The 9,875-nt window shown below is 34.2% G+C and overlaps 2 protein-coding genes across 5 annotated transcripts; one reads left to right on the forward strand and one right to left on the reverse strand.

Annotated features, from left to right (window-relative positions):
* On the forward strand, positions 1-4,281 carry LOC144560666 (poly(ADP-ribose) glycohydrolase 1-like). 4 transcript variants are annotated; one of them, XR_013513440.1, is made up of 12 exons: positions 1-464; positions 573-758; positions 1,059-1,162; positions 1,420-1,606; positions 1,777-1,881; positions 2,105-2,223; positions 2,390-2,533; positions 2,798-2,864; positions 3,084-3,215; positions 3,408-3,555; positions 3,662-3,724; positions 3,834-3,894. XR_013513440.1 is itself a non-coding variant. In XM_078309907.1 (11 exons), the coding sequence occupies exons 1-11, from the start codon at positions 201-203 to the stop codon at positions 4,008-4,010; spliced, it is 1,548 nt and encodes a 515-aa protein (XP_078166033.1). In that variant the 5' UTR covers positions 7-200; the 3' UTR covers positions 4,011-4,281. The 4 variants fall into 4 exon arrangements, 3 of the variants coding, with proteins under 3 accessions (XP_078166034.1, XP_078166033.1, XP_078166035.1); XM_078309907.1 differs by lacking the exon at positions 3,408-3,555 and having other exon boundaries at positions 7-464; positions 3,834-4,281; XM_078309909.1 differs by lacking the exon at positions 3,408-3,555 and having other exon boundaries at positions 282-441; positions 3,834-4,281.
* A 356-nt stretch (positions 4,282-4,637) lies between these two features.
* On the reverse strand, positions 4,638-8,289 carry LOC144560078 (disease resistance protein RPP13-like). Its single transcript, XM_078309229.1, has 3 exons — positions 7,491-8,289; positions 6,310-7,092; positions 4,638-6,061 (listed from the first exon to the last, which is right to left on the reverse strand). Exons 1-3 carry the CDS (start codon positions 8,102-8,104, stop codon positions 4,786-4,788), a joined length of 2,673 nt encoding a protein of 890 aa, XP_078165355.1. The 5' UTR covers positions 8,105-8,289; the 3' UTR covers positions 4,638-4,785.
* Between the last annotated feature and the right edge of the window lie 1,586 nt (positions 8,290-9,875).

The raw sequence follows: 9,875 nt of genomic DNA on the forward strand, positions 1-9,875 counted from the left end.
CACCCTAAACAGGTGCTCAAATCTTATAGTGGATCGAACGGTTCATACCGAATTTGGTCTGATGGCCAGACCCCCTTCGCTCCACTTATTAATGGGCTATAAATCATATATATCACAAGAGCAAATTAATGCAAATTAAATTCTCATACTACAGTGTCTAAACTAAACTCTCTCCTCTATCTATCAATATTTGCCCTTTAATGGATGACCTCTCCGGTATCAGATCAATCTTACCATTTCTTCCTATATCTCTCTCTTCAACACCTTCCTCCCCTCATCTCACATGGCCTGAGGAAGCCGAAAGGTCTCTGTGTGACCTGACCAAGGGCCCCACTGTCAGCCATGTCGACTCGGGCTCCAAATTCTTTGACTTTATAGATAACGTCCGTAATGAACTTGATTTCTCTTCACAGCCTCCCCTAGCTTATGCCACCTCCAATGGTTTATCTTTCTTCTTTGATCAAGTAAATTGTTGTTTCTAAATTATTTCTTTGATCTTTTTTTTGCACTTTGGCACTAAATTATTACTAAATAAGGATAAAATGTTTTCTTTCCTTGAATTTTGACTACAGCACTTGTCTAGAGATGAAGCAAAAGTGTGGTTTGATGAGGTTGTCCCTAGCTTGGCCGCACTGTTATTGCGCCTACCTTCTCTGCTAGAGGCTCATTATTGTAAATCCAATAAACTAGTTGCAATCGACAAATTCAAACTTCGTCTTCTGGGTTCACAAGAAGCAGGAATTGTGATTCTAAATCGAGTAAATGAACTATTGATCATGATCATTATCATAACTTTTTAGAATCTCTTTATCACTATTGATCGTACGTAGTTGGTGTTAATCAGACAAAAACTGCAAATTGGTATCATTTTTTTCTTTTTAAAAAAGGTGCAAGTTGGGGTATTATATATAAAGCTTTGGTGGTGCATCATTAATTCATTATTATATTTAATAATAATAAGTTGGAACAGAAGTAGCTTCAGTGCCAAACTTCTATTTTTCTATTTTGCATTATTTTCTCACAAAGTAGTAAATTGAAAATTTCCAATTTTGTACTAGGAACTGATAGCTGCTCTGCTTGCTTGTGCATTTTTCTGCCTCTTCCCGACAAAAGATAGAGTCGCAACACATCTATCACGCGTTAATTTTGATGAATTGTTCGCGTAAACTACTTCTCAAGATCAAATTATTAGCAATTAACTTAACCGTAATCCTATCCTTTAAGGTGTATACAGGCTACTATAACTCATTCATGCCCTAATAACCTCAAAAGAACAATAGTAAAAATATAAAATTAAGATGGCGTATCATGAAAACACTTCATTTATTCATTAGTAATTCAAGTTTAAATTTGTATAAAATTGGAACATACAGAACTGTAATTTTTGCCTAATCGCATGTCGTTTACGTACACACTCAGGACCCTCATCAATGGCCGGAGACAATTCCAGCATCAAAAGATGAAATGCTTTGTGCATTACTTTCAGAGGATTTGCAAAGATATACTGGTACCAAAAGGGGTCATATCGTTCGAGCGAAAGGTTCTTCCCCCATGCTATGATGCCAATTTTTGGAACAATTCAGACACCATTCTTTGTCATATGCAGGTATATATACTTGTGATGTCTTAGGTTTAGATTGTTTTTAATCATTTCTTACTTGATTTGGTTAGTTTTAAGCTAGGCATAGGAGTAAATCCTGCATGCATATACATATCAGGTCGCTCGACTTCTATATTAACTGTTAATTTTTTTATCTTTAATTTTTCATTTAATAGATTTTTGCTTCTGGATCGATTGAAGATCAGCCTCATGAGGCTCTTGAAATTGTCTTTTCAAATAAATATTATGGACTCAATTCAATTTCTATGGGCTGCGTACAGGTTCTTCACTTATTTACTTTACTTCTTTTGATCATATACATATATATACCCCTAAATAAGTTGCACATTTTAATATAAATCCACCAGAGTGGTTGTTTTGGTTTCTGTGCACAATACTTTATGTTAGGTAAAATAACACATAACCTTGTTCTGAACACCATTTCAATTAATTTAGCATAATTTTTGTAATTATAGTTTCTAATTTTCGATTATGAAATAACAGGAGCAAATCAGGTTCTTGACAACTCCGGAACTTGTTGTAGGGTTGTTGTTTATTGCTTGCATGGAAGAAAATGAAGCTATAGAAGTTGTCGGAGTCGAAAGATACTCACAGTACACAGGGTTAGCGCATCTTTTCTGTTTTCATAACAGAAGCTGTACCAGTTTAATACAAAGGGCATACTATACCAAAAAAGATACAGAATTATATATGACTAGAAAGTTCTAACTAATCAGACAACTGTCAAAGTCTAACAAGGAATTTAACCCGAATTCATTTCACTGATAGTTATGCTTCATCATTTCGTTTTGCCGGGGAATACCTGGATACAAAGCCTGTTGATTTGATAGGAAGAAGAAAGAGAAGGATTGTTGCCATGGACGCGTTGAATAAACCATTAGAAGTGCAGTATGAAACTAAGTTTCTTCTAAGGTATATGGGTATGGTACGGTACAAATGTTTTTAATTCGAACCGTCTTCTTTTATGTGTTCCATGATCGCTATAAATTAGGGCTAGGCTGCAATTGAACAATATTTTGGAGAGGTTGTGAAAAGATATATAGTGAACAAATAAAAATTTGATTGCTTGACTAATTAATTAGTATAAATAATTAATCGGTTTTTGTTCATTAGTTATTTTTTTATTTTAAATTTGTTTCAATCATGAAGGATTTTTTTCTTATATGACTGTTACAGGGAAGTAAACAAAGCATTTGTTGGATTTATGGAATCAAAATATAAGTCTAACTTTGCTGATTCCCAGGTTTGTAATTTTTTTAGACGGGTACATTTTTTTTATAAAAGATGATCCTTGATATATACTGCATAAATTCTACTGTATTATGAGCACTGTTCTTGACTAATAATATGAATGAGACAAACCAGAACATAATGTGCCACTATGTAACCTCAGTAGATCTCTTACATATTATATGATTCCAGCTGCATTTTGACATGGCCACATGGCTAATGCAAATTTCAGGAGTGCAAATCCTCATCTATGAATTCAGATGCAAATGCAAATGTTGGAATAGCAACTGGAAATTGGGGGTGTGGAATATTTGGTGGGGACCCACAAATTAAATGCATGATTCAGTGGATGGCAGCTTCACAGGTACTTCATTTAGGTGAAAATCCATGGAAACCTGAATTTCATATTTATGGGCAAGTGCAATAGATGTTCTATGATAGTTAAGAAAAAATAAGTATCACAAGTACCAAGTATTTTTGGCTTTATTATTGGAGAAGAAGGCATTCCCTGTTTTGATTGCATACAATATTTTTTTTTTACAATTGTTAAATTTAGGATTTTAGTCAAAATATTTAACTCAAGCAACAAAGGAGAAGAAAATTATGGAAATCTTAAGTGAATTACTTTCATTCTGATTCTACTTAATTTTGCTCAGCCCCAACTGAAAGTTTTAATACAACTTTACCAGAAAGACCCACAAAATGTAATAAATTTTATTAATATAAAATTTAGCAAATTTATAAATGGTTATTTCAACCAACAACAATCCTAATGTGAGAGTATGTTTGATATTTTTTTTTCTGGCACAGTCAAAGAGGCCATTTATTCATTATTACACGTTTAATGAAGGATCCATGCAGAACGCCGAAAAGGTATTCCTACATGAGAATTACATCTGCTATTATTAAGTAAATTTTGGGAAATTTACACGTTTATGTGTGTGTAAAGAGGAATGACATGATTTTTTTTCATTTATGACAGGTAATTGCATGGATTGCAAATCAAAATTGGAATGTTAGTGATTTGTGGAACAAAGTCATGGATTACACGTCACAAAAATTAGAAGGACAAACTGCACTAGACTTCTTTTCTTGGCTTCAATCTGAGTGTACTAACATCATTCATGTGGGCCCCGATCCCTTGTCGGGATCCAAATGAGATTCGGACAAGGGATGTTGCTGAACATGCCACTGTAAGACCACTATGTATGTTGCTGTCAACTAGTGTTAATATGGGGTTCAAGTAAAATAAAGATTTTTTTTTTCTCTTTGGATTCTAACCAAAGATAAAAAAGGATATGTCAACTAATGATTGTGTAATAAATCTTTCAAAGACTTTTTGTTTATAATTTTTCTATTAGTTTGTTTCCATTGTGGTTTTCAAATATTCCCTAGACTCTGATTTTTTCGATTTAAACCAAATTTTCAAAGTTTATTTTCCATGTCCTTTTTTGTTCAGAATGAAGCAGGGTTATCCCTGCCTGATTCAAAGGGTAAAGAATTTAAGAGAGCAGTTTTGGCTTCGTGCAGCTGCAGTAAACGAACTATATGCAGCACTATTTTGATTCTATAGTCCGTGTGCTGCATCAAGACAAAACTATTCTTTTAAAAAATTTACCCCTGATTCCATTTACCAGGAACAAGTGTCTCACACTTGGCCCTACATGGCATCCATAAAAAACAGCAATCAGATAACAATATTTAGCAAACTCTCAGAGGGCAACTCCTCGTACCAGTACAGATACATTATGTATCTACATGCACTAATGAGCAAACTGTAAATAAATTTTACACGTGCTAAAATTTCAACTTCCCTTGAAAGGACAGTTTACATTAATTTTCGTTACATTTTATGTTTTTCATAGATAAAACAGTATTATACCAACAAAAACTGTAAATAAATTTTACAATTACAGAAACTAAACATAACCCCATTACCTCTTCGCATCCACAGAGCTGATATGTATGATTTTGTATTGGTCCTCTGATTGCATTCTTCTTTGTAACTCTGGCGACGGATGAGATATATTTAGGGACTGAAGTGTTGTCACCATTTGCAACTCAGGAAGCATGCACAGATTGTCACACCAGCCAATTTTAAGGTGACGAAGCACAGGCATCGCTCCCTCCTCTATGTGCCAATTTTGTAAATTTGGCAAACTTTCAAGCTCCAATTTTTGGAGGCTCGGGAACCCTCCGACTGAACAGATCATGTCTCTCCCGACATATGAGTCTTCCAATAACCGAAGTATCCGGAGGCTTTCCAGCCTCTCTAATACCGGCATCGGATCTTGTCGAAGATTGGCGCTCGCAAGTGTGCACTTGGCAAGGTTTGTTGGAAGCATCTCTAAGGTAAGAACAATGCCTGTTGGCCACATTCCGGCAAGGTATAGACATTGTATCGTTTCATGGCATGGCATGTCATTTGTGCCAACAATCCCGAATTTCACGTAGCCGCTTTCTAACCTTATAGCAAGCGAGTCCAATTGCTCCATTCGAATTAGCAGGTCCTTTAGAACATCCCACACTTTTCCGGAATCTGTACTAAGCTCGAGCCCTATTTTGCGCAAAACAATATTACATTCCAATTCATGAAACTCTTGGAGCCTTGCCCATTTTAGGGTTTGTAGATTTTTAAAAATATCCCATCTTGACGGTACATACATTGGGCTCTTGGAAATTACATGCCGCAGCGTTGGAATTTGCCACAGAGAATAACCAGTACTTTGATTGTTGTAGGAAACTTTTGTTTCCTTTAAATCAAGTGTTTCTAGATTTTTCAAGGAACTAAAGGAAAACTCGAAGAATCTTTGTGGCAGTTCACAGTATCTAAAACCCAAATATCTCAAGTTGATTAAACCCTCTAGCCCCCCTTCATAAATGGCTTCTTTTTCACTTATACGGACACGCTCAAGGGTTAACACTCTGAGTAGCTTTAAGCCATGATATTTTGTAATACATTTCCCAAAAAAGAGTAACGAACGGATATGTTTTGATTGGATATCATGTGTTGTTGTCAAAGTGCAAAATTGTAGTGCTACACGGCGCATTGGTTTGGTAGCCAGATGGCTACCATCTTCCTCTTTCGAGTATATGGTGAAAAAGTTAGTTTCCTTCGCTTCATGGATAGCTAAATCACGTAAAAGATCATGCATTCTACAAATTTTGCAGTCTCCATTCCAAGATTTTTGGACAACTTGAACCAAGCATCTACATCAATATTTTACACCCAAATTAAATTGTACCAATAAGAGGGAAACATTGGCTATATGATCGTTTGTGGATATTTATCATGGTAATTAAATTAAAAAAATTTAGTTTGTAACCTTAATTTGGATAATTCAATCGGATATAATGTCTTAACAAACAGTGATAGGAGTGTTTCTTACATTGTGTTTGTTTTTCACAATATCAAACTCTGAATATAAAAAATATTTGAGAAAATTTAAATAATGTACCTTTGCACTAGCTCTTGAAGAACAACCTCAGCTTTCTCCTCTAATGTTGCAACTCCATCTTTAGATATGAACCCTTCGGCTATCCACATTCTAATAAGATGTTTTGCCGACATCTCGTAATCTTCAGGAAAGGAAGAGAAGTACAAGAAACATTGTTTGAGATTGTATGGCAGGTCTTCGTAACTCAACGCGAGTATTTGCATGCACTTCTCACCATCTTCGGAATGCCAATCCAAGGTTTGCTTCACTTTGTTCCATGCATTGTAACTAGGTTCTCTCCTCGAGAGGATACCACCGACCACAACCAATGCTAACGGCAATCCACCGCATTTTTTTGTTAATTGTTTTGCGACTTTCATGAGACCCGGAGGATTATAGTTAGGTTGTTTATGTGGAAAAGCTTTTCTTAGGAGGAGATCTAGACTCTCCTCTTCATTTAGGTAAAGTAGTTTGTAAGGGTTTGTTTCGGAATCAGCCGCCATAGCGACATCAAGAGATCGGCTAGTAATTAGCACACGGCTTTTGTTTTTCGTATCTGGTAATACTGTTCTCAGCCGATTCCACAGATCAACTGTCCACACATCATCTAGGATTATAAAGTATCTCTTCTTATTCAAGGATCTCTTAAGCTCTATGGGTAAATCCTCATCTTTCACGGGTTGAGCTTTGAATTTCATTTGAGGATCGACTGAGTAAAGAATTTCTCTCAAGAGGTTAGTTAGATTGAACTTTTGAGAGATTGACAGCCATGCACGACAATCAAATTGCCTCTCCATTTCAGCACTGTGGGCACAAACACAATTTGACAGAGTGAGAATAAAATAATTATTTTGAAATTTTTTATATTCATAACAACATTTGAGCACCAATGGTTCTGCAATGCTGGTTTTTCTGGTATTTGTGTGTTTGAAGTTTGAACTAGGCAGGATGCACTGTTTTATTTTAGTCTACAAATATTTTTGAGAAATTAGTAACATAATGATTGTAACTGATTGGATTCAGAATCAAAAAAATAAAATAATAGGACATATATAAAGTTTTGATTTGTAACTTTAGCAAAAATAGATTGGATTCAGCCAGTCTAGATTTTTCTGGTAAAACCATGAGTACAGCTCCAGAAATTAAACTTACAAAAGTATATTCAGATTTTGTATGTATTTAAATTTAAGTTCATATATAACCTTTTATAAACCTTTTGAGCCAGTGTAGTCTTCCCGAGGCCTCCAATTCCCACAATCGAAAGAACAGTACGCCTTTGAATGCTCCTATCTAACAGGTGCTTGATAATCTTGTTCTTGTCAGAATCAAAACCAACAACCTCCGAAACATCAATGTCGCAAAGTTGAGTCGGCCTAAAAGGTAACCAATCATTGTCGACGCTATCATCGCTCATTTCTGTTATCCCCAAGTGTATTCTACGCTTATAGATCATTTCGAGGGTCTCTTTGATGTTTCTAATCTCATCACTGTGCTCAAGTTTCGAGGGAATCTTTACGAGATTCTTAAATATACTTATAATGCCAGAACTTCTTGGTTGGTTGTCATCGATCTCTAATAGCAAGGTATCCATCACATCTTCTATTCTGTAGGCGACATCTCTTATCTCACTTACCCAATGTTTCACCAATTGATCTCTCTTTCGTTTGGAATCGGCATGTCTAAGAAAACATTGAATCAAGCAAAGCTCCCGTTGTATCAAGTCTACCTGATCCTTAACATGATACAGCTCCAAAGCGTTATTGAGTGCAACATCACGAAGCTTCTCTAAAATAAAGTTCACAGCTGCTTCTGCCATTTATTTCAGATTCAGCATGAGATCTCTCTTTTTTGTTTGAAGGTGGGTTAATCGGTTATATTATAAGGAAGCTCCTCCAAAGGAAAACTATGTTAGTATTACCTTTTTCATTCATAGAGGTGCCAACACATGGATTAAAATTTAAATTAAAGTTCTAAGTTAAATATATAGTCTATGACTCCATGTCATTTTCTGAGTCCATATGATCTATATATGTGAAATAATAGATTTATTTTCTATATTTAATTAGGGTGTGTGAAAATTAAGTTAATTTTAAAAAACTTGAATCTTCATTCATAAAAAGGCAGTTAAACTCAACCGCAAAAAAATCTATATTACTTGATGGAAAGATAATTGGACCATTGGTACATTGGTAAGTACCCAATTGATCAACTTGTTATATCTTCTTTAATTATATATTCTATATTCAATGGCATCCTTTTTCTCTAATTTATTCGCTATAACTCGCCAATTGCCATTTGATGTCTTGTCTATTTTTTTTGTTCACAAATGATCTGTTATAAATTATTAATTGATGTTATTTGTTCAGTTTGATTGGTTTGTTGGGTCAATGCTTGTTTAACTACTTGCTTGTTGATAATTGATGTTTGCTATATATATTTGCCACTAGTATACTATTTGTTCGTCTGAAATTGTTTATTGTTTACTGAGAGTTTCTGATAACGACAGTCTGAAATTTGTACATTAATTTAGTACAAATTATTAAATAATAAAGGGTAGGTTTGCATGTATAGGACATACATATAATCAATTAATTCTAGCCGATTGTTTTAGCTCATTAAATCTATTTTTGCATCATATTAATCAAAATATTAACATATTGTTACTATTCATTGAATAGTCACCGAGATTACAAGTGGCAACTATCCCGTCTCTTTGTTGGGAGACGAATATCAATTCTCAATAATAATATCTGGAAGGTGTACTGAAACCTTTTATTAAAACAACAAACAAGTGGCTGCCACTTATTTTCTCAATGAATTTCAAGGTGGTTGCTGTGAGAATACAATGAATTTGAATGAAATAGACTGTGAAATTGGATTGTGTTGAAACGAATCTTTGACAGGAAAACGCGGATTCAAATGTAATTTATCTATATATAATTTCAAGTTGTATTGAAAGCAATTGGGAGATGACCTCAAGTCTTCTCTGCATGTAACATAAATACTTTTCATGTTCTACTATATTTTTCCAAAGCCATAAAAATCACATCATTATTTGCACTTTCATTTATGTGTCAAAGTTGAATAATATTTGAATGAATGAGTGGGAGAAGATTAATTAATCTATATATAATATAATTTCAAGTTGTATTGAAAGCAAAGGGGGAGAAATCCTCAAGTCTTCTCTGCATTTGATATAAATACTTTTCAAGTTTATTAGATTTTCACAAAGCCATTAAAATCACGAGGAAGGTTCCAATACCTCATGTCTTTCATACCTCATATTTTATATCTTTGTTTTCAAAGTCCAAATTATCGATCTGAACCATTCAACATGATAAATATACTAAAATATGGTTAGGGGTGAAATTTTATAATTTTTGGAATTTTTTTTTACTATTTTTTAAGATAGGTAGAAAATCATTGTTTTTTGAACAGTTCAGAAGCAGTGATTTTGTACCTATTTTAAAAAATAGTAAACAAATTTCAAAAAATATAAAATTTCATCTCCATACATATTTTAGTATAAATATCATGTTGAATGGTTCGGATCGAAAATTTGAACTTTCAAAACGAAGATATAAAAT

This window comes from Carex rostrata, chromosome 10 (genome assembly GCF_964058835.1).
Source record: "Carex rostrata chromosome 10, lpCarRost1.2, whole genome shotgun sequence".
Lineage (NCBI taxonomy): Eukaryota > Viridiplantae > Streptophyta > Magnoliopsida > Poales > Cyperaceae > Carex > Carex rostrata.

Bases quoted from the DNA above. Each gene is read 5' to 3' on its own strand.
- LOC144560666 (XM_078309907.1), top strand. From the start codon at position 201: ATGGATGACCTCTCCGGTATCAGATCAATCTTACCATTTCTTCCTATA. The intron at 1,882-2,104 runs GTTCTTCACTTA...ATGAAATAACAG, and splicing joins TTTCTATGGGCTGCGTACAG to GAGCAAATCAGGTTCTTGAC. The intron at 2,865-3,083 runs GTTTGTAATTTT...TGCAAATTTCAG, and splicing joins CTAACTTTGCTGATTCCCAG to GAGTGCAAATCCTCATCTAT.
- LOC144560078 (XM_078309229.1), bottom strand. From the start codon at position 8,104: ATGGCAGAAGCAGCTGTGAACTTTATTTTAGAGAAGCTTCGTGATGTT. The intron at 7,093-7,490 runs GTTATATATGAA...TTGTGCCCACAG, and splicing joins GCTCAAAAGGTTTATAAAAG to TGCTGAAATGGAGAGGCAAT. The intron at 6,062-6,309 runs GTACATTATTTA...ATATTGATGTAG, and splicing joins CTTCAAGAGCTAGTGCAAAG to ATGCTTGGTTCAAGTTGTCC.